This window comes from Sturnus vulgaris, chromosome 30, assembly GCF_052056855.1.
Source record: "Sturnus vulgaris isolate bStuVul1 chromosome 30, bStuVul1.hap1, whole genome shotgun sequence".
Lineage (NCBI taxonomy): Eukaryota > Metazoa > Chordata > Aves > Passeriformes > Sturnidae > Sturnus > Sturnus vulgaris.
In genome coordinates, this window is record NC_142272.1 from 1020343 (window position 1) to 1043692 (window position 23350).

The window sequence follows — 23350 nt, forward strand, 5'->3', positions numbered from 1 at the left end:
CCCCGCCCGCCCCGCGGCCCCGCGCCAGGTGCATTCCCGGGCACGCTCCGCCGCTACCGGGGAGCCGCGATGGAGCCGCACCGGCACCGGCACCGGGAGCGGCCCCGGGCGCTGCTGCTGCTGCCGCTGCTGCTGCTCCGCGCCCCCGCGCCCGGCTCCGCGCAGGCAGGTGAGCACCGATACCGGCACCGGTACCGGTACCGGCACGGCGGAACCGGGTAAAGGGGAACCGGGCAAACACCGCAGCGCTCGGGGGTCTCGGGGTGGGTCCTGCGGGTTTGGGAGCGCTCGGGGGTCCCGGCCGTGTTGCTGTCGCGATTCCGCCGGTACCGGAGCCGCCGATCCAATCCCGGCAATTCCCGCCGCTGCTTCCCCCGCGGGGGCGTCCCGGGATCCCCCGGTGCTGTCCCGGAGGGGTCCCCACGGCTCCGGGGGCACCGGGACCGGCACTGAAACCCCCCCGGGACTGCGGCTCCGGCGGGGCTGGGGCTCGGTGCCCCTTCCCGGGACTCGGTCCCGCGCTCGGTGCCCCTTTCCGGGATTCGGTCCCGGCCTCGGTGCTCCTTCCCGGGGCTCAATCCCTGGGCTCGGTTCCCCCTCCCCGGTTCGATCCCGCTCTCGGTGCCCCCTCCCCGGCTCCGTCTCGCTCCCGGTTCCCCCTCCCGCGCTCGGCACCTGCGGCCCCGCAGCTGCCCGGGCTAATTTTAGGCTGCGGGGCCGGGTCCCGGCGATGCCTTTGGGATCCGGGCGCGACCCCCGAGGGGGACGAGGGGAGGATCCTTCAGGGGGGACCCCCGGAGAGTTCCCGGCCCGGCCCGCGCGGCCCCGCCGCACCCCCGGCACCCCGGAAGGGCCGCGGCCGCCCGGGAGTTGTTTTTCAGTCCCCAAAGGAAAAACACCGAGGGCTGGACGCGCAGGTGGGGCCGGCGTCACCCCGAAACGCCCGCGGTGCCCGGGGGCTGCCCGGGCTGGGGGGCACACACGGGGGACCCCTCGCCGTGTCCCCTTGCTCCATGTGCCACCGGCGACGCCTCGGGTGCCACCCACGGGCTCCGGATCCCCCGGAGAGAGAGGGAGCAGAGCGGGGGCTCGGGGACATCTCGGGGGGATTGGGGACACCACGGGGACACCGAGGGGAGCGGCCCCAGCTCGGCGCCCCCCAAAGCCCCTTCTCTGAGAGCCCCCTTTGTTCGTGGCCGGGGCCCGGCGCACACAGCCCCCTTTGTGCCGGGCCCGAGGGCAGGAGGTCGCTCCGAGCCCCTCCCGGTGTCCCCCCCGGTGCCCCCCCGGGTCCCCCGGTGCTATTCCTGGCGGCGGGGGCCGCGGTGGCACGCGGCTGATAGCGGGGACGTGCCGGAGCTGCCAGCGGGGCCCCGCGCTGATAACGCCCGGTCCCGCCGCCGCCGCGGCGCCCGGGGAGGGTGGGGAGGGGGGCTCAGCATCGCCCCCCACCCACCCCCCCCCCCACATCCCCCCGGGCAGGTGCACCCGAGGGTCGCACCGCCCAATCCCCCCGTGAGACCCTCGGAGCGTTAATGATTGCCCAGCGCTGCCCCAAAGGCGTTCGAGGATCCGGGGGGAGCGGCTGGATGCTGCCCCCCGACATCCCGGGGACCCCCCCTCCCTCCCCGGTGTTTGATGGGGGTCGCAGCCCCTCCCCCCCCCGTGCCCATCCCCGGGCCGCTGCCATCGCAGCTGGGACCTTTTTTTAGCCCCTTCCCTGCTCCAATAGCCCGGCCCGGGCCGGGGGGGCCCTGCCCGTGCGTGCCCCGAGCTCCGCGGCCGCCCCCGGAGGGGTCCCGGGCCGGACAAAGCCGCCTTTGACCGCAGCCCCCCCGCCCCGCCGGGGCCTGAGTCACGTCTGCCGGGTCCGGGGGTGGGGGGGGGGCCCGCACCCCTCGGTGCCCCCGGGGGTCCCGGTTTGGGGGGGCTCGGGTCCCGTCCCCCCCATCCCAGTCCCGCCCGCCACAATCGCGGCTTTGTGCGGTGCCGGGGGAGGGGGCCCCGCGCACAAAGGGGGTTCTGTGCGCCCACGGGACGGGGCGGGGACGGGTGGGGTGGGGGGGGGACCCCGAGCCCGGCACCCCCGCGGGGACCCCGCGCCCCCGGAGCCGGGGGTGTCCTCGGGCCCGGCCCTCGGGGCGGCGGCGGCGGCGGGGCCGAAGTCCGGGCGGGCGTGGCGGGGCGGGGGGGCCGTGCCCGAGGCGCCCGCCTTGCGCAAGCCTCGCCCGGCCGGTTCGGGCACCGCGCTCCGGGAGCCGCGAGGGACGGGACGGGACGGGACGGGACGGGACGGGACGGGGGAGGACCCGGGGCGGGGACAGCGCTGGGAGGGGTGGGGGGGACACGGGGGGGGGACAAAAAAGGAGGGGACGGGGAGGGACATCGTGGGCAGGGTGGCATGGAGGGGACAAGGACATCGTGGAGGGGACAGGGACAACGTGAGGGGGACGCTGCGGAAAGGACAAGGACCCTGTGGGGGCATGGAGGGGACAGGGCCACCATGGAGGGGACAGGGACACTGTGAAGGGGACAGGGCCACCATGGAGGGTACAGGGCCACCATGGAGGGGACAGGGACAATGGTGGGGGGGACACTGTGGAGGGGACAGGGCCACCATGATGGGGACAGGGCCACCATGGAGGGGACAGGGACACTGAGGGGGGGGCAGGGACAATGGGGGGGGGACACTGTGGAGGGGACAGGGACGTTTGTGAGGGACACCATGGAAAGGACAGGGAGCCCGTGGGGACACTGCCATAGCCAGGGCACCACAGAGGGGACAGGGCCACCATGGAGGAGACAGGGCCACCATGGAAGGGACAGAGCCACCATGGTGGGGACAGGGACACTGAAGGGGGTCCGTGGCCATCAGAGGGAGGATGTGACCAGCTCAGAGGGGACAGGGACCCCACAGAGGACATTGCTGTGGCCAGCAAGGGGAGCGTGTGGCCACTGAGGGGGTGACAGGGCCACCATGGTGGCCATGGCCATCAAGGGGAGGGGACAGGGACCACGGAGGGCCATCAAGGCCATTGAAGGGGTCATGACCACGGCCACCATGTGCAGGACATGGCCATTGAAGGGGACAGGGACCACATTAGGGGACGTGGCCAGTTCGGAGGTGACGTGGCCACCATGGGGACCATGGCATCAAGAGCAGGACACGTCCAGCTCAGAGGGGACAGGGCCATCAAAGGGACAACGTGGCCATTGAGGAGGTGACACAACCACCATGGCTGTGACCACCACGTGCAGGACATGGCCAGCTGGGAGGGGACATTGCTGTGACAGTGCAGGGGGTGCCGTGACCACGTGGGAGTGACCGTGGTGGCCCCGGTGGCCATGGTGGCTGTAGTGGCCCCACCCCAGTGCCTGTGGTGGCAGTGGTGGCCATAGTGGCCATGGTGGCCCAATGGCTGTGGTGGCCCCGGTGGCTGTGATGGCCACAGTGGCCATGGTGGCTGTGGTGGCCCCGGTGGTGGCCCTGGTGGCCGTGGTCGTCCCAGTGGTCCTGGTGGCCCCAGTGACCCTGGTAGCCGTGGTGGCCCCAGTGGTCTTGGTGGCCCTGGTGGCTGTGGTGGCTATGATGGCCGTGGTGGCCCCAGTGGCTGTGGTGGCCCTGGTGCCCGTGGTGGCCCTGGTGGCCGTGATTGCCCCGCTTGCCCCACTTGCCCTGGTGGCCCCGGTTGCCCTGGTAGCCCCGGTAGCCCCGGTTGCCCTGGTGGCCCTGGTGGCCCCGGTTGCCCTGGTAGCCCCGGTGGCCCCGGTGGCCCTGGTAGCCCCGGTAGCCCCGGTGGCCCCGGTTGCCCTGGTAGCCCCGGTAGCCCCGGTGGCCCCGGTTACCCTGGTAGCCCCGGTAGCCCCGGTGGCCCCGGTGGCCCCGGTGACGCGGTCGCTGCCCGCAGTGTGCGCGGGGACGCTGAACGGGCTGAGCGTGACCGGGGACGCGCAGCACCAGTACCAGACCCTGCACAAGATGTACAACAACTGCGAGATCGTCATGGGCAACCTGGAGATCGTCCTCATCGACCACACCCAGGACCTCTCCTTCCTCCAGGTGACCCCTGGGGTGGCCACTGAGAGGGGGGACGTGGCCAGAGGGGACAGGGACCACGTAGGGGACGTTGCTGCAGTCAGCCAGGGGAGGACATGGCCAGTTTGGAGGGGATGTGGCCACCATGGGGGCCATGGCCATCAAAGAGAGGACATGGCCAGCCAAGGGAGGACATGGCCAGTTTGGAGGTCACCTGGCTATAATGGAGGCCATGGCCATCAAGGGGAGGACGTGGCCAGTTTGGAGGGGACAGGGAGCCCATGGGGAATTTGGCTGTGGTTACCCGGGGGGAGGACATGGCCACCAGGTACAGAACATGGCCAGCCAGGAGGGGACATGGCCACCACAGGGAGTGTGGCTGTGGCCAGTTTGGAGGTCACCTGGCTATAATGGAGGACATGGCCAGTTTGGAGGTCACTTGGCCACCACAGGGAGCGTGGCCATGGCCAGTTTGGAGGGGACTGGGACCGCAATAGAGGGCAGGGCCAGTTTGGAGGTGACCTGGCCACCACAGAGAGTGTGGCCATGACCAGTTTGTAGGGGACAGGGACCAGAGGAGGGGTCATGGCCAGTTTGGAGGGGACAGAGACCACAATAGGGGTCATGGCCAGTTTGGAGGTCACTTGGCCACCATGGGGACCATGGCCAATTTGGAGGGGACAGGGACCAGAGGAGGGATCATGGCCAGTTTGGAGGTGACCTGGCCACCACGGGGGCCATGGCCGTGGCCAGCCCGTGACGCCGAGCCCCCCGCAGACCATCCGGGAGGTCACGGGCTACATCCTGATCGCCATGAACGTGTTCGCGGCGCTGCCGCTGCAGAACCTGCGCGTGATCCGCGGCACGCAGTTCTACGAGGATCGCTTCGCGCTCTTCGTGCTGCTCAACTACAACCCCAACGCCACCCACGCCCTGCGACAGCTGCGCCTCCACCGGCTCACGGGTGGGGACGCCGGGACACGGGGGGGACACGGGGGGACAGGGGGGACATGGACACGGGGGGACATGGGGGGATAAAACGGGGACAGCACGAGGGGACAGTGTGGGGACTGGGGACACCGTGATGGGCTGGGAACACTGCGGGGAGGGGACAGTGTGGGGCGGGGACACCGTGTGGGGCTGGGGACACCATGGAGGGCTGGGGAATGGGGACACTGCAGGGATGGGGGACTGGCGACACGCACGGGAGTGGCATGGACAAGGGACACCCCCAATGTCCCCACCCCGGCATGGGGCCACCCCTCTGTGCCCTCCAAGGTCCCCATCCCAGGGCAGTGCCACCCCCGTGTCCCCTGTGCTGTCCCTTGGAGTGGGGAGGGTCCCCAAGATCTCCATCCCCTCCCTGTGCTCCTGAGCAGGTGCAGGCGGGGTCTGTCCCCCCTTGTCACTCCCTGTCACCATCCCTGTCACCCCCTGTCCCCCTCTGTCACCCCCCGTGACCCTCTGTCACTCCTGTCACCCCCTGTGCTGTCCCTTGGAGTGGGGAGGGTCCCCAAGGTCCCCAAGGTCCCCAAGGTCCCCATCCCCTTCCTGAGCTTCCAGGCAGGTCTGGGGGGTTCTGTCCCCCCTTATCACCCTTTGTCACCCCCTGTCCCCCCGTGTCACTCCTGTCACCCCCTGTGCTGTCCTTTGGAGTGGGGATGGTCCCCAAGGTCTCCATCCCCTCCCTGTGCTGCTGGGCAGGTCCGGGGGGGTCTGTCCCCGTTTGTCACCCCCTGTGACCCCTGTGACCCCCTGTGACCCCCTGTCCCCCCCTGTCCCCCCCCGTGACCCCCCGTGACCCCCTGTCCCCCCCGTGACCCCTGTCCCCCCCGTGACCCGTGTCCCCCCTGTGACCCCTGTCCCCCCCGTGACCCCTGTCCCCCCCTGTCCCCATCCCTGTCCCCCCCGTGACCCGTGTCGCCCGTGTCCCCGCAGAGATCCTGGCGGGGGGGGTGTACATCGAGAAGAACGCGCAGCTGTGCCACGTGGACACGGTGGAGTGGAGGGACATCATGAGGGACACGCGGCTGGAGCCGCTCGTGAGGGACAACGGCCGGGGCTGTGCGTGCGGGGGCTGCGGGGTCACCCCTGGCTGCGGGGTCACCCCTGGGTGCGGGGTCACCCCTGGCTGCGGGGGCTGCGGGGTCACCCCTGGGTGCGGGGGGCTGCGGGGTCACCCCTGGCTGCGGGGTCACTCCTGGGGTTGGGGTCACTTCTAGGTTTGGGGTCGCTTTGGGGTCACCCCTGGGGTTGGGGTCACCCCTGGGGTTGGGTCACCCTTGGGTGCGGGGTCACCCCTGGGGTTGGATCACCCCTGGGTGCGGGGTCACTTCTGGCTTTGGGGTCACCCCTGTGTTTGGGGTCACCCCTGGGTGCGGGGTCACCCCTGTTTTTGGGGTCCCTTTGGGTTCCGTTTCGAGCCACCCCTGAGTTTGTGGTCACATTGGGGTCACCCCTGTGTTTGGGTCACCCCTGTTTTTAGGGTCCCTTTGGGGTCACTCTTGTGTTTTTGGGGACCCCTGGGTTTGGAGAGACCCCTTTTTTGGGGCTCCCTTGGGGTTCACCCCTGGGTTTGAGGTGAACGCTGGTTTTGGGGTCCCTTTGGTGTCCCCTGTGTTTGGGGTCCCTTTGGGGTGTCCCTCTGTTTTTGGGGTCCCTTTGGGGTGACCCCCTAGTTTTGGGTTCCCTTTGGGGTGTCCCCCTATTTTCGGGGTCCCTTTGGGGTGTCCCCCTATTTTTGGGGTCCCTTTGGGGTGACCCTGCTCTGTCCCACAGGTGCCCCGTGCCACGAGAGCTGCGGCGGTCACTGCTGGGGGCCGGGCCCTGAGGATTGTCAGAAATGTGGGTACCGGGGGGCTCCGGGGGGGTGTGTGGGGGGGAGTTTGGGGTCACCCCCGGCCCCCCGTGACCCCCCAATGTCCCCGCGTGTCCCCGCAGTGACCAAGACCATCTGTGCCCCGCAGTGCAACGGGCGCTGCTTCGGCCGCGCCCCCAACGAGTGCTGCCATGAGGAGTGCGCGGGCGGCTGCACCGGGCCCCTGCGCACCCACTGCTTCGTACGTGCCCGTCCGTCCGTCCGTCCGTCCGCCTGTCTGTGTGTCTGTCCGTGTGTCTGTCCGTCCGTCCGCCTGTCCGTGTGTCCGGCTGTCCGTGTGTCCGTGTGTCTGTCTGTGTGTCTGTCCACCTGTGTGTCCGTCTGTCTGTCCGTGCGTCAGTCTGTCTGTCCATGTGCCCATGTGTCCGACCATCCATCCCTGTGACCATCCCCGTGTCCATCCCCGTGTCCATCTGTCCATCTCTACACCCCCATGTCCATCTGTCCATCCCCATGTCCATGAGTGTCCATCCATCCCTGTGTCCATCCCTGTGTCCACCCCCCGTGTCCATCTCTCCATCCCATGTCCATCTGTCCATCGCTGTGTCCAGCCCATGTCCGTTTGTCTGTCCCTCCCGGGCCTGCCGACATTTCAACGACAGCGGCTCCTGTGTCTCACTGTGTCCCATTCTGTGTCCATCCCCGTGTCCATCCCTGTGTCCATCCCATGTCTGTCTATCCATCCATCCCCGTGTCCATCCCCGTGTCCACCCCCGTGTCCATCTGTCCATCCCCGTGTCCATCCCCATGTCCGTCTGTCCATCCATCCCTGTGTCCATCCCTGTGTCCATCCCTGTGTCCATCCCATGTCTGTCTGTCCATCCATCCCTGTGTCCATCCCCGTGTCCACCCCCGTGTCCATCTGTCCATCCATCCCCGTGTCCACCCCCGTGTCCATCTGTCCATCCCATGTCCATCTGTCCGTCTGTCCCTCCCAGGCCTGCCGCCATTTCAACGACAGCGGCTCGTGTGTCCCGCTGTGTCCATCCCCATGTCCGTCTGTCCATCCATCCCCGTGTCCACCCCCGTGTCCATCTGTCCATCCCATCCCATGTCCGTCTGTCTGTCCCTCCCAGGCCTGCCGCCATTTCAACGACAGTGGCTCCTGTGTCCCGCTGTGTCCATCCCCATCTCCGTCTGTCCATCCACCCCCGTGTCCACCCCCGTGTCCATCCCCGTGTCCATCCCCGTGTCCACCCCCGTGTCCATCTGTCCATCCCATGTCCATCTGTCCGTCTGTCCCTCCCAGGCCTGCCGCCATTTCAACGACAGCGGCTCGTGTGTCCCGCTGTGCCCGCAGCCGCTCATCTACAACAAGCTCACCTTCCAGCTGGAGCCCAACCCCGACACCAAGTACCAGTACGGGGGGGTCTGCGTGCGGGAGTGCCCCCGTGAGTCGGGATCCGGGGGGGGATTTTCGGGGTCTCCGGGGGGTTTTGGGGGCGCTCGAGGTGACCCCGGGGGTGTCCCGCAGACAATTTCGTGGTGGATCAGAGCTCGTGTGTGCGCGCCTGCCCCAACGACAAGATGGAAGTGGAGAAGAACGGGCTGAAGATCTGCGAGCCCTGCGCGGGGCTGTGCCCCAAAGGTACGGGGTGGGGGTGGCCCAGGGTGCCCAAAAGGGGGGGTCTGGGGTCTGTGGGACCCCCCCTGACCCCCTGTCCCTCACCCCACAGCCTGCGAGGGCACCGGAGCCGGCAGCAAATACCAGACCGTGGATTCCAGCAACATCGACACCTTCATCAACTGCACCAAGATCCTGGGCAACCTCGACTTCCTCATCACGGGCCTGGAGGGGTGAGGGATGGGATTTGGGGGGGGGTCAGGGGGGGTTTAGGGGGTGCAGCCCCCCCCAGCTCAGCCCCACTGATTGCTCCGGCCCCACAGGGACCCCTGGCGCAACATCTCGGCGCTGGACCCGGAGAAGCTGAACGTGTTCCGGACCGTGCGGGAGATCACGGGTGAGGAGCGGGGCTGGGGGTGCTGAGACCCCCCTGGAGCCGCCCCCGAGACCCCTCGGGACCCCCGGGGCCGCCCTGAGCCCTCGCTGTCCCCGCAGGGTACCTGAACATCCAGTCCTGGCCCAAGCACATGCACAACTTCAGCGTCTTCTCCAACCTCGAAACCATCGGGGGACGGAGCCTCTACAAGTGAGGAGCCCCTGCCGCGTGTTCTGCCCCTTTCCCGGCATCCCCGATCCCTGAATTCCCTATTTTCCCTAATTCCTGAATCCCCCGGCATCCCCAATCCCGGAATTCCCCAGCATCCCCCATCTCTGAATTCCGTTTTCGCTAATTCCTGAATCCCCCGGCATCCCCGATCTCTGAATTTTCTGTTTTCCCTAATTCCTCATTTTCCTCAATCCCTGAATTCCCCGTTTTCTTTAATTTCTGCCTCCCCGGTATCCTCGATCCCCAAATTCTGTTTTCCCCAATCCCTGAATTCTCTTTTCCCCAATCCTTGAATTCCGTTTACCCCAATCCCCGCATCCCCTCGTCCCTGGATCCCTGCTCGTCCCGGCACCCCCCATCCCCATTTCCTTATCCCTGTATCCCCTCCCTCCCTCCCGGAGTATCCCCCCTGCTCCCGGTTCATCCCTCCTGCTCCCGGCTCTTCCTCTCCACCGCTCCCCGAGCAGCTCCCGGAGCGTTCCTTCATTCCCGGAGCATTCCGTGCCTCTCAGAGCATTCCCAGCTCCCGGAGCATCCCTGGGCTCCCGGAGCAGCTCCCAGAACATTCCCCGATTCCCAGAGCATCCTCCTCACCCCCGGAGTAGCTCCCGGTTCCAGGAACAGCTCCCGATTCCCGGAGCACTCCCAGCTCCTGGAGCATCCCCTCACTCCTGGAGCCCCCTCAGCTCCCGATTCCCAGAGCATTCCCTGGCTCTCAGAACCTTCCCAGCTCCCGGAGCACCCCCAGCTCCCGATTCTTGGAGCAATCCCTGGCTCTCAGAGCATTCCCGATTCCCGGAGTATTTTCGATTCCCGGAGCATTCCCGATTCCCGGAGCGCCCCCAGCTCCCGGAGCGCCCCCAGCTCCCCGACCTCCCCTTTCCCGATCCCCCCGCAGCCGCGGTTTCTCTCTGCTGATCATGAAGAACGAGAACGTGACATCGCTGGGGCTGCGCTCGCTGCGGGAGGTGAGCGCGGGCCGCGTGTACATCACGGAGAACCGGCGCCTCTGCTTCCTGCACACCGTGCACTGGGCCGCGCTCAGCCGCAGCCGCGCCGACCTCGACATCCGCAACAACCGGCCCCGCAGCAAGTGCCGTGCGTGGGCAGGGCTGGGGAGGGGGCGTGGGACCCCCCTGGGAAACCTTGGGGACAGCCTGACCTCTCACTGACACCCCCCCACCCATCTGTCCCGCCTGGGACCCCCCTGTGAAACCTTGGGCACCCCCAGACCCCGAGAGAGGGACCCGGTCCATCCCATAGGGAGGGGGACACGGGGACAGACGGACCCCGGGCTGCGACTCTGTCCCTGGCATAAGGAGGGGGCGTGGGACCCCCCCCGGGACCCCTTGGGGACACCCAGACCCCTCACTGACACCCCCCCACCCATCTGTCCCGCCTGGAAGGGGGTGTGGGATCCTCTGGGACCCCTCGGGCACCCCCAGACCCCGCTCTGACCCCATGGGGAGTGACCCCCAGATCCTGCCCCAAGCCCCCCTTTGTCCCTCCGAGTCTCGGGGATCCCCCAGCCCCACCCTGACCCCATGGGTGACCCCTAACCCCACTCTGACCCCATGGGGGTGACCCCCAACCCCACCCTGACCCCATGGGTGACCCCTAACCCCACTCTGACCCCATGGCGGTGACTCCCAGCCCCACCCTGACCCCATGGCGGTGACCCCCAGCTCCACCCTGACCCCATGGCGGTGACCCCCAGCCCCACCCTGACCCCATGGCGGTGCCCCCCAGCTCCACCCTGACCCCATGGATGACCCCCAGCCCCACCCTGACCCCATGGCGGTGCCCCCCAGCCCGCGGTGACCCTCCTGTCCCCGCAGAGCAAGAGGGGAAGGTTTGTGACCCGCTGTGCTCGGCCGAGGGCTGCTGGGGGCCCGGGCCCGGCCAGTGCCTGTCCTGCCGCTACTACAGCCGGAGGGGGGTCTGCGTGTCCACCTGCCGCTTCAGCGAGGGGTCAGGGGACAGGGGGGACATGGGGGGACATAGGGGGACATGGGGGACATGGGGGGACACGGGGGATGGGGGGAAAGGGGGCGACAAAGGGGCATGGGGGACATGGGGCAGGGGGGACACTGGGGAAAAGGAGCACAAGGGGACATGGGGGGGACATGGGGGGACATGGGGGGGACATGGGGGGGACATGGGGGGGACATGAGGGGGACATGAGGGACACGGGGACACGGGGAGGCACAGGGGGACATGGGGGGACAAAGGCATTAGGGGGGGCAAGGGGGTCATGGGGAGGATGGGGAGAACAGGGGTGCAAGGGGGCACGGGGACACAGGGGGACAAAGAGGACACGGGAGACAGGGGGGACAAGGGGGACAAGGGGGACAAGGGGGGCACGGGAGACAAGGAGGGCGAGGGGGACATGGGGACACGGGGGGACATGGGGGGATAAAGGGGGCATGGGGGGGTCCCAGGGTGGGGTGGACGCTGTCAGGGTGACCCCAGGGTGGGCCGGGCCCCGCCGCCCACCCCAGCCTGGCGATGTCGCGGTCCCGGTGACCCCTCCCGGTGCCCGCAGGGACCCTCGCGAGTTCTCGCAGGACGGGGAATGCTCCGAGTGCCACCCGGAGTGCGAGCGCATCGACGGCGGGGTCACCTGCAACGGCTCGGTACGGCCCGGCCGCCACCCCCGCCGTGTCCCCGCCGTGTCCCCGCCGTGTCCCCGCTGTCCCCGCGGGTCCCCACACGTGTCACACCCCCCCGCAGGGTGCCGATACCTGCACGCGCTGTGCCCACTATCGCGACGGGCCGCACTGCGTGGAGCGATGTCCCGATGGGGTCCTGGGAGAGCGCGGCCCCATCTACAAATACCCGGACGGGAGCCGAGAGTGCCGGCCCTGCCACGAGAACTGCACCCGAGGGTGCGCCGGGGCCGGGGGGACACGGGGACAGCCCTGGGGGGCACGGGGACAGCCCTGGGGGGCACTGAGAGAACCTTGGGGGGCACGGGGACAGCATTGGGGGGCACGGGGACAGCACTGGGGGGCCCGGGGACAGCCCTGGGGGGCACGGGGAGAGCATTGGGGGGCACCGGGACAGCATTGGGGGGCACTGAGAGAACCTTGGGGGGCACGGGGAGAGCATTGGGGGGCACTGGGACAGCATTGGGGGGCACAGGGAGAGCCTTAGGGGGCACGGGGAGAGCATTGGGGGGCACTGGGACAGCCCTGGGGGACATGGGGACAGCATTGGGGGGCGGGGTGGGGGGTCCCGAGCAGCTTGGGGGGCTCAGGGCCCCGCTGGGGGAAGAGTGGAGGTTCCCAGCACCCCGTGCAGGGCAGGTTGGGGGGCTCAAAAATCTCTTTGGGGAGCAGAGTGGGAGGCCCTGGGGCATCACCGGGGGCATTTTGGGGTCTGGGGACCCCACCAGGGGCACAAGTTGGGGTCCCAGGTCCCCACTGGGGGTCCCCCCCTCACTGACCCCCGTGTCCCTCCCCACAGCTGTGTGGGGCCGCTGCTGCGGGACTGCCTGGGGGACACCCTGCCCGTGTCCAGGTACCGCGGGGGGGTGGGGACACCTCGGGGGGGCTGTGGGGACATCCCGGGGGGCTGTGGGGACATCCCGGGGACCCTAACCCTGTGTCCGCCTGCACCCCCATCCCCGTCCCGGTTCCGGTCCCGTCCCTGTCCCATTCCCGTTTCTATCCCATCCCATCCGATCCCGTTCCCATCCCGATCCTGTTCCGATCCCCATCCCGGTCCCATCCCGGTCCCGTTCCCATCCCGATCCCATCCCGGTCCCGTTCCCATCCCGATCCCGGTCCCATCCCGATCCCGGTCCCATCCCGGTCCCGTTCCCATCCCGATCCCGGTCCCATCCCGATCCCGGTCCCATCCCGATCCCGTTCCCATCCCGATCCCGGTCCCATCCCGATCCCGGTCCCATCCCGATCCCGTTCCCATCCCGATCCCGGTCCCATCCCGATCCCGGTCCCATCCCGATCCCGTTCCCATCCCGATCCCGGTCCCATCCCGATCCCGGTCCCATCTCGATCCCGGTCCCATCCCGATCCCGGTCCCATCTCGATCCCGGTCCCATCCCGGTCCCGTTCCCGATCCCGGTCCCATCCCGATCCCGGTCCCATCCCGGTCCCATCCCGGTCCCGGTCCCATCCCGATCCCGGTCCCATCCCGGTCCCGGTCCCATCCCGGTCCCGGTCCCATCCCGGTCCCGGTCCCATCCCGGTCCCACAGGCGCACACCGACGCTCATCGCGGTCATGGTGGTCGGTGCCGTTTTCCTCTCGTGCTCTCTGGTGCTGCTGGCGCTGCTCTACTGGCGGGGCAAGAAAATCCAGAAGAAACGCGCGATGCGGAGATACCTGGAGAGGGGCGAGGTCAGCGCCGGGGAACCGGGAGGGGACCGGGAGGGAACCGGGGGCGGCCCCGGGATGGCGGGGAGAGGGCAGGGGCCAGCCCGGTCCCGGTCCCGGTTCCTGTCCGGCCCTCGCCAGCCCCGTCCCTGCCCGTCTCCATCTCTGCTTCCGTCCCAGTCGCTCTCCATCCCCGTCCTGCTGCGCTCGTGTCTGTCTCTGTCCCCATCCCCATTCCTGTCCCTGTCCCCATCCCCATCCCTGTCCCCATCCCTGTTCCAGCTCCCGTTTCCTGTCCCTGTCCTCCTCACTCCTATCCCTGTCCCCATCCTGCTCCGTCCCCATCTCTGTTCTCATCCCGTTCTGTTCCCAACCCCGTCCCTGTCCCTTGTCCCTGTCTCCATCTCCATCTCCATCTCCATCTCCATCTCCATCTCCATCCCCATTCCCATTCCCATCCCGATCCCGATCCCGTTCCCGTTCCCGTTCCCGTTCCCCATCCCCATTCCTTTCCCCACTCCCATCCTCATCCCGATCCCGTCCCCGTTCCCGATCCCATTCCCATCCCCATCCCCGTCCCCATCCCCGTCCCCGTTCCCGTTCCCGTTCCCATTCGTGTCCCCATCCCCGTTCCCGTTCCCATTCGTGTCCCGCGGGCAGAGCCTGGAGCCGCTGGATCCCAGTGAAAAAGCCAACAAGGTCCTGGCCCGGATCTTCAAGGAGACGGAGCTGAAGCGCCTCAAGGTCCTGGGCTCCGGGGTCTTCGGCACCGTGCACAAGGTGGGGCTTGGGGAGGGGCCCGAGGGGCCACCCACGGATCCCATCCCAGATCCCATCCCACTGATCCCATCCCAGATCCCATCCCAAATCCCATCCCAGATCCCATCCCAAATCCCATCCCAGTGATCCCATCCCAAATCCCATCCCAGATCCCATCCCAAATCCCATCCCACTGATCCCATCCCACTGATCCCATCCCAGATCCCATCCCAAATCCCACCCCACTGATCCCATCCCAAATCCCATCCCAGTGATCCCATCCCAGATCCCATCCCAGATCCCATCCCAAATCCCATCCCCCTGATCCCATCCCAAATCCCATCCCAGATCCCATCCCACTTATCCCATCCCAAATCCCACCCCACTGATCCCATCGATCCCATCGATCCCATAACCCCCTCAGGGTATCTGGATCCCGGACGGGGATTCCATCAAGATCCCGGTGAGCATCAAGGTGATCCAGGACTGGGGCGGGCAGCAATCCTTCCACGCCGTCACCGACGTGAGTGCCGGGGGGGCCGGGGGGGCCGGGGGGGTCTGGGGGGGTCCGGGGGGGGGCGTCTGAGGGAATTCTGGGGGTGCTCCAGGGTCCCTGTGGGGCTGGGGGCTGGGGTTTGGGGGGGCTCTGGGGGTCCCGTCTGGGGCCTGGGGAGGGGTTCGGGGGGGTTCCAGGGGTCCCCCTGGGCTTTGGGGGTGCCCCGGGTGTGCTCCAAGTGTCCCCCTGGATCCAGGGGAGTTTGGGGGGGCTCTGGGGGTCCCCTCTGGGGACTGGGGAGGGGTTCGGGGGGGTTCCAGGGGTCCCCCTGGGCTTTGGGGGTGCCCTAGGGGTGCTCTGGGGGTTCTCTCTGAGCCCGGGGGAGAGTTCCAGGTGTCCCCCTGGATCCAGGGAGGTTTGGGGGTGCTCTGGGGGTGCCCCAGGTGTCCCCCTGGATCCGGGGGTGCCCTGGGGGTGCTCTGGGGGTGTCTCCCTGGATCCGAGGTTACTCTGGGGGTGCTCCAGGTATCCCCATGGATCTGGGGGTGCTCTGGGGATGCTCTGGGGTTGCTCTGGGGGTGCTCTGGGGATGTCCCTGGACCCGGGGTTGCTCTGGGGATGCTCTGGGGGTGTCCCCCTGGATCTGGGGGTGCCCTGGGGGTGCCCCAGGTGTCCCCCTGGACCCGGGGGTGCTCTGGGGATGCTCTGGGGATGCTCTGGGGATGCTCTGGGGGTGCTCTGGGGATGTCCCTGGACCCGGGGATGCTCTGGGGGTGCTCTGGGGGTGCTCTGGGGGTGCTCTGGGTCTCTCCCTGGACCCGGGGTTGCTCTGGGGATGCTCTGGGGTTGCTCTGGGGGTGCTCTGGGGGTGCTCTGGGGGTGCTCTGGGTCTCTCCCTGGACCCGGGGGTGCTCTGGGGATGCTCTGGGGTTGCTCTGGGGGTGCTCTGGGGATGTCCCTGGACCCGGGGATGCTCTGGGGATGCTCTGGGGATGCTCTGGGGTTGCTCTGGGGTTGCTCTGGGGATGCTCTGGGGGTGCTCTGGGGATGCTCTGGGGGTGCTCTGGGGATGCTCTGGGGTTGCTCTGGGGGTGCTCTGGGGATGCTCCGTGGGCCCACCCCCCCCAGCAGTGACTCTGTCCCCCCCAGCACATGCTGGCCATCGGCAGCCTGGACCACTCGTACATCGTGCGGCTGCTGGGGATCTGCCCGGGCCCGCAGCTGCAGTTGGTGACGCAGCTGCTGCCGCTGGGCTCCCTGCTCGAGTACGTGCGCAAGAACCGCGGCTCCATCAGCCCCCAGCTGCTGCTCAACTGGTGCGTGCAGGTGGCCAAGGTGAGTCCCAGCCCCGCCCTCGGGGTCCCTCGCGGGGATTTTTCGCTCCTAAAAACGGGGAGAGAGAGACGGGGAAGGGTTTTGGGGGAGTTACCTGTCGGTGTCTTGCTCAGTGGTAAAAATTGGGAATCAGATACGGTGAAGGGACTTGCTCTGGTCCTAAAAATTGAGAATCAGACACGAGGAAGGGTTTTGGGGGAGTTACCTGTCGGTGTCTTGCTCAGTGCTAAAAATTGGGATGCAGATACAGGGAAGAGTTTTGGGGAGTTACCTGTCTCAGTGCTAAAAATTGGGAGTCATAAGAAATACAGAAAACACCAAAAATCACCCTCAGATCCGCATTTTTTAGGGGCTGCATCACCTGGAGGAGGTGCAGCCCAATTAAATCTCATTTTTTAGGGGCTGTATTACCTGGAGGAGGTGCAGCCCGGTTTAATCCCATTTTAATCCCACTTTTAGGGGATGTATTACCTGGAGGAGGTGCAGCCCTGTTTAATCCCATTTTAATCCCATTTTTAGGGGATGTATTACCTGGAGGAGCACCGCATGGTTCACAGGAATCTCGCAGCCCGGAATGTTCTGCTCAAGTCTCCCAGCCAGGTGCAGGTGGCCGATTTTGGGATTGCTGACCTGCTCTACCCCGATGACAAAAAATATTTCTACAACGAGGTCAAGGTGGGGGCTCCTGCAGATGTGACCCCCCCCCCCCCCCAAAATGCCACCCGTGTCACCCTGCCACCCCCTAAATGCCACTCGTGTCACTCATTCTGTGCTCCTGGGACTCTAAAAATGCCACCTGTGTCACCTGCTCTGCGCCCCTGGGTCCCCCCAAATCCCATCCCCTGTGTCCGCAGCACCCAAGGGTGTCCCCATCTCCTCTGTGCCACCTGTCCTGCACCCTTGGGACCCCCCAAATCCCATCCCCTGTGTCCGCAGCACCCAAGGGTGTCCCCATCTCCTCTGTGCCACCTGTCCTGCACCCTTGGGACCCCCCAAATCCCATCCCCTGTGTCCCCAGCACCCAAGGGTGTCCCCATCTCCTCTGTGCCACCTGTCCTGCACCCCTGGGACCCCTGAACCCCAATCCCTCCATGTTCCCAGTGCTCAGGAATGTCCCCATCCCCTCCGTGTCACCCACCCTGACCCCTCAAATGCCATCCCCTGTGTCCCCCCATGCCCAGGGGTGTCCCATCCCCTCTGTGTCCCCCACCCTGAACCCCCCCAAACCCCATCCCCCGAATCCCACCCCCCCTATTCTGCCCATCCTCCACCCCCAGGACCCCCTGCGTGCCACCCCCTCCGTGTCCCCACATTGTCCCCGTGTCCCCACATTGTCCCCGTGTCCCCACATCGTCCCCGTGTCCCCTTTTCCCGCAGACCCCCATCAAGTGGATGGCCCTGGAGAGCATCCACTTCGGCAAGTACACGCACCAGAGCGACGTCTGGAGCTACGGTGAGCTCAGCCCGTGTCCCCCCGTGTCCCTCCGTGTCCCCTCTGTGTCCCCCCGTGTCCCCCCGTGTCACCCCCGTGTCCCCCCGTGTCCCCTTGGTTTCCCCCAGTGTCTCCCCCTGTCTCCCGGTGTCCCCCCGTGTCCCCCCGTGTCCCCCCATGTCCCCCGGGGCTCACAGCTCCTGTCCCCCCGTGTCCCCCCGTGTCACTCCGTGTCACTCCCGGCGTCCCCGGGGCTTACAGCTCCTGTCCCCTCGGTGTCCCCGGTGTCGTTCCGGTGTCCCCCGGAGCCTGCCCTGTCCCCCCGATGTCGCCCAGTGTCCCCCCCGTGTCCCTCCGTGTTCCCCCGTGTCCCACAATGTCCCCCGGGGCTCACAGCTCCTGTCCCCGCGTGTCCTCCCCTGTCCCTTCGATGTCCCCCGATGTCCCCCTGTGTTCCCCCCGTATCCTCCCGTGTCCTCCCGCTGTCCCCGATGTCCCCGGGGCTCACAGCTCGTGTCCCCCGGTGTCCCCCCGTGTCCCCCGCGGTGTCCCCGGGGCTCACGGCTCCAGGGGTGACACTGTCCCCCCGCAGGGGTGACACTGTGGGAGATGATGACGTTCGGGGCCGAGCCGTACGCCGGGATCCGCCTGGCCGAGGTTCCCGATCTGCTGGAGAAGGGCGAGCGGCTCTCGCAGCCGCAGATCTGCACCATCGACGTCTACATGGTGATGGTGAAATGTGCGTGGGGCCACACGTGTCCCCAAAGCTGTCCCCAGTCCTGGACAAGGTCCTGCTGCTGTCCCCAGACATGTCCCCAGTCCTGGACAGGGTCCCCAGAGCTGTCCCCAGAGCTGGGCAGGGTCCCCAGAGATGTCCCCAGAGCTGGGCGAGGTCCTGCTGCTGTCCCCAGAGATGTCCCCACAGCACGCTGGGGTCCCCAGAGTTGTCCCCAGAGCTGGACGAGGTCCTGCTGCTGTCCCCAGAGCTGTCCCCAGTCCCAGGAGGATTCCATTCCCGTCCCCATCCCTGGACAAGTTCCTGTTGCTGTCCCCAGAGCTGTCCCCGTTCCCTGGAGGGTCCTGCTCCTGTCCCTGCTCCTGTCCCCAACCCTGTCCCCAGCCCTGTCCCCAGCCCTGTCCCCATTCCTGCTCCTGTCCCCATCCCCAGGGTGGCTCCTGGCCATGTCCCTGTCCTTGGGGCCGGCTCCTGTCCCTGTGTCCATCCCGGTCCCCATCCCTGTCCCCGTTCCCAAGGACCGGGTCCCAGTCATGTCCCCAATCCCTGGCGGTGTCCCCAACCCCGTGACCGTGTCCCCAGCCCCGTGTCCCTGCAGTGTCCCCACCCCGTGACCGTGTCCCCAGCCCCGTGTCCCTGCTGTCCCCCCCAGGCTGGATGATCGATGAGAACATCCGCCCCACCTTCAAGGAGCTCGCCAACGAGTTCACCCGCATGGCCCGGGACCCGCCGCGCTACCTGGTCATCAAGGTGAGCCCCCAGACCCCCCAAATCCCCCTGAGCTACCTGGTCATCAAGGTGAGCCCCCAGACCCCCCCAGACCCCCCCTGTGCTACCTGGTCATCAAGGTGAGCCCCCAGACCCCCCAAATCCCCCCAGACCCCCTGTGCTACCTGGTCATCAAGGTGAGCCCCCAGACCCCCCAAATCCCCCCAGACCCCCCCTGAGCTACCTGGTCATCAAGGTGAGCCCCCAGACCTGACCCAGGATGGCCCCCCCCCCCCATACCTGGTGATCAAGGTGAGCCCCCCCAGACCCCCCCAGACCCCCAACCCTGACCCGTCCCCCCCAGGAGAGCGGGGCCGCGCCCCCCGCCGAGCCGCCCCCCCTCAGTGAGAAGGAGCTGGACGAGGTGGAGACGCTGGAGCTGGAGGAGGAGGACGAGGACGAGGAGGAGGAGGAGCTGGGAGGGACCTTCGGCCTCGGGCCGGGGCTGTGCCCGCAGCGCCCGCGGGGCGGCTGTGCCCGGGTGAGACCCCCGGGGGGCTGGGGGCGTCCTGGGGGGACACTGGGGACTGGGGGGGACATTGGGGACTGGGGGGACACTGGGGACTGGGGGGACATTGGGGACTGGGGGGACATTGGGGACTGGGGGGGACATTGGGGTCTGGGGGTGGCATTGGGGACTGGGGGGACACTGGGGACTGGGGGGACATTGGGGACTGGGGGGACATTGGGGACTGGGAGGTGACACTGGGTCCTAGAGTGTGACACCAGGTCCTGGGGTGTGACACGGGGTCCTGGGAGGTGACACGGGGGTCAGGGAGGTGACACTGGGTCCCAGGGTGTGGCCCGGTGTCCCGGGATGTGCCACAAGCTCTCCCAGCCCCACGTCCCTCCCCCCATCGCCCCCTCCCCTCCCTGCCGGGACCCCCCCGCCCCTTTCTCGCAGCACAGGGGGGTCCCCGTGTCCCCGCGGTGTCCCCGCGGTGCCAGCCCCCCTGTCCCCCGTTTTCCCCCCGGTGTCCCCGCGGTGTCCCCGCGGTGCCAGCCCCCCTGTCCCCCGGTGTCCCCCGGTGTCCCCGCGGTGTCCCCACGGTGCCAGCCCCCCTGTCCCCCGGTGTCCCCCGGTGTCCCCGCGGTGCCAGCCCCCCTGTCCCCCGGTGTCCCCCGGTGTCCCCGCGGTGCCAGCCCCCCTGTCCCCGTGTCCCCGCAGAGCCCGAGCCTGCTGAGCGCCCCCGCCGGGTACATCCCCATGAACCAGCCCGGCCTCGGCTGCTCCCGACAGGTACCGGGGGGGGTTTGGGGGGGATTTGGGGGGGGTTTGGGGGGGGCTCTGGGGGGCCACCGTGGGGACACAAAGGGGTGACAGGAAGAGGTGGCCCTGAGGTGTGGGGGGAAGGGGGAATGGGGTCCGCAGGGGTCCCTCAGGGTGGGGGAGTCCCGGGGAGGGGGCAGGGTTGGGGTTGGGGTCCCCCCCCCCGACCCCTGGGGTCCCCAAGGGCGGGGCTGGGGTCCTGTTGGGGTCCCACCCTCATTCCCGGTGTCCCCACTCGGTGTCCCCAGGGCAGAGGGTACCAGGGTGGGCTTGGGGTCCCGGGGCGGGTTTGGGGTCTCGGGTCAGGTGTGGGGTCCCGGGGCGGGTTTGGGGTCTCGGGGTGGGTTTTGGGGTCTCGGGATGGGTTTGGGATCCCGGGGTGGTTTTGGGGTCTCGGGGTGGGTTTTGGGGTCCCCCCTCACTCCCGATGTCCCCAGACCGGGGGTCCCGGGGTGGGTGTGGGGTCTTGGGGTGGGTTTGGGGTCCCGGGGCGGGTTTGAGATCTCGGGGTGGGTTTGGGGTCTCGGGGTGGGTTTTGGGGTCCCGGGGCGGGTTTGGGGTCCCAGGGTGGGTTTTGCGGTCCCCCCTCACTCCCGATGTCCCCAGACCGGGGATCCCGGGGTGGGTTTGGGGTCTCGGGGTGGGTTTTGGGGTCCCAGGGTGGGTCTGGGGTCTCGGGGTGGGTTTTGGGGTCCCAGGGCGGGTTTTGGGGTCCCCCCTCACTCCCGATGTCCCCAGGCCGGGGGGTCGCGGCCCCTGCGGCGCAGCCGGCAGGAGTCCCTGGGCCGGACGGTGTCGGAATCGTCCGAGGGTCGCGGCACCGCCTCGGAGCTGGAGCTGGGGGAGGGGGCGTCCCTGGCCGGGAGCCTCTGCCGCAGCCTCCGCTCGCGGGGGGACAGCGCGTACCTGTCCCAGCGAGAGAGCTTCCCCCCCCCGCCCCCCAGCTCCGAGGGCAGCGAGGAGGACCCCAATGGCTACGTGACCCCCAACTGCGCCCTCCGCGGTGAGGGGGGGGCTGGGGGGGCTGGGGGGGCTGGGGTCTCATCCCACGGCATGGGGGCTGGGGGGTCTGCCCGTCCCTGGGGGTCTTGGGGAGGGGGGGGTCCTGTCCCACTGAGTTGGGTTTTGGGGTTCCCCCTGTCCCTGGGGGTCTTGGGGAGGGGGGTTTCCATCCCACTGGATCGGGTCTGGGGTCTCCCCACCGTTCATGGGGGTCCTTATGGGGGGGGATCTTTTCTCACTGGATCGGGTCTGGGGGGTCCCACCCCGCAGGTTTTGGGGTCTCCTATGATTCTAGGGGGTCCATCCCCTGTTTTTGGGGTGGGGGTCTCCTGTGGCTTTGGGGGGGGTCCATCCCCTGTTTTTGGGGTGGGGGTCTCCTGTGTATTTGGGGGAGGGTCCATCCCCTGTTTTTGGGGTGGGGGTCCAGGCTGTGTGGGGGTCATTTAGGGGATGATCTTTTAGGATTTCGGGCTGGGCTCAGCCCCCCCCCCCCCTCCCCAAACCGAGGGTCCCGCGGGCAGCCGGGGGGACCCCGGGAGGGCTCGGGGTGGGGGGTGGGGGGGTCCATGGCCCGTGTGTGACGCCCCCTCCCCTCCCCTCGCAGATGCAGAGCCCACCGGGGGCTCGGTACCGGATCCGGAGGAAGAGGAGGAGTACGAGTACATGAACCGGCGGCCGGGGGGGGCCCCGGGAGCCCCCCAACCCCGACCGGCCTCGCTCGAAGAGCTGGGCTACGAATACATGGAGGTGGGCTCAGAAGCGGGGGGACCCCCGGGTGCCCCCCAAGGCCGAGGAGCGCAGGGCGACGAAGGCGGGGATGAAGAAGAGGAAGAGGAGGACTACGAGTACATGAACAAACAACCGCGGCTCAGCCGCTCGCTGGGCACCGAGCCCACCGGGGCCGTGCCGGGACCCCCAAGGCACGACGGCTACACCGATATGAGGGCGGGGGACGGCGCCGCGACCCCCGCCGAGGACGAGCAGGGCTACGAGGACATGGAGGCCGTGCTGAGGCCGCGCTGCCCCGGCTGCCGCAGCCCCCCCGGGCCCGGCATGAAGCCCCTGCGGAGTTTGGAAGCCTCGGACTGCGCCTTCGATAATCCCGATTATTGGCACAGCCGCCTCTTCGCCAAGGCCGATGCCCAGCGGACTTAGGGAGACCCCCCCCACACACCCTCTCCCCCCCCCCCCCACCACGGGACCCCTCCCCCCCACATCGGGGGGGCTCACACTGGATATGAAGGATCCCCCCCCCCCCAACCCCCGGGGGGATGAGCTGCAGCCGGGTTAGGGCGGGGATTTGGGGGTCTCGGCCCCTTTTTGAGGCTCTTGTGCCCTCTCCCGCTTTTTTTTTTTTTTTTTTTTTTGGGGGGGGGGGGTGGGGTGGGGGAGGAGATGAGCCTGAGCACGCCGAGGTGGGGAGGGGGCGGCGGAGACCCCCTGGATCCCCCCTGGATCCCCCTCCCATCGTTTCCTTCCTCCCCCCACTCACTGAAGGTGCTCCCCAAATCCCTGGGGGGGGGGTCTGGGGTCCCTGGGGTCCCCACCCAGAGAGACAGACGAGGTCAAGACGGGATTTCTGAAGGACCCCAGACTCATTTTCAGGTTTCCCCGTTCCCTGCTGAGTGAAGGTTTAGGGGTGTCCCCCCTCCCCCGAGGTCGGGGATCCCTTTTTGGGGGGGTTTTCCCCGGTTTTTCGGGGGCTGCCCGGGTTGTGGGGAGGGGGATCCCCCGCTCAGGGATCGCCCCCGGCCCCGGGGGTCGCGCGAGATGAGTGAAAATAAAGGAATTTGAATAAAAACGTCGTGGATGAGGGCGGGAGGGGGGGACACCGGTCCGGAGATCGGGACCACGGTCCGGGGACAGCGACAGCCCCGGGGCAGTGACCGGTCCCGGTGCTGGGGGGGGTCACGGGGGGCTTGACCGGGGGTCGAGGGGAGCACCGGACCGGGGGAACCTGGGACCATGGGGCTGAGGCCGGTGAGCGGGTTCAGTGTCACGGTCCGGGGACAGCGGGGAGCGGTCCCGGTGTGGCCGCGGTGCCGGTGCTGGGGGGGCGGGGGAGGTCAGAGAGGCTTGACCGGGGACCAAGGTCGCGGGTCTGGGGGTTGTGAGTGGGACCGGTGCG

General features: G+C 68.2%; 1 protein-coding gene across 1 annotated transcript; it reads left to right on the forward strand.

Moving 5' to 3' along the window:
* Nucleotides 1–57: 57 nt before the first annotated feature.
* On the forward strand, nt 58–22382 carry ERBB3 (erb-b2 receptor tyrosine kinase 3). The gene is made up of 28 exons (XM_088180747.1): nt 58–169; nt 3909–4060; nt 4814–5000; nt 5975–6100; nt 6815–6880; nt 6977–7095; nt 8164–8305; nt 8389–8502; nt 8591–8711; nt 8802–8875; nt 8974–9064; nt 9984–10183; nt 10924–11056; nt 11631–11721; nt 11819–11973; nt 12554–12607; nt 13307–13448; nt 14085–14204; nt 14608–14706; nt 15829–16014; nt 16534–16689; nt 17392–17467; nt 18039–18185; nt 18835–18932; nt 19255–19431; nt 20119–20190; nt 20959–21223; nt 21827–22382. The coding sequence occupies exons 1-28, from the start codon at nt 70–72 to the stop codon at nt 22375–22377; spliced, it is 4014 nt and encodes a 1337-aa protein (XP_088036873.1). The 5' UTR covers nt 58–69; the 3' UTR covers nt 22378–22382.
* The last annotated feature ends 968 nt before the right edge of the window (nt 22383–23350 follow it).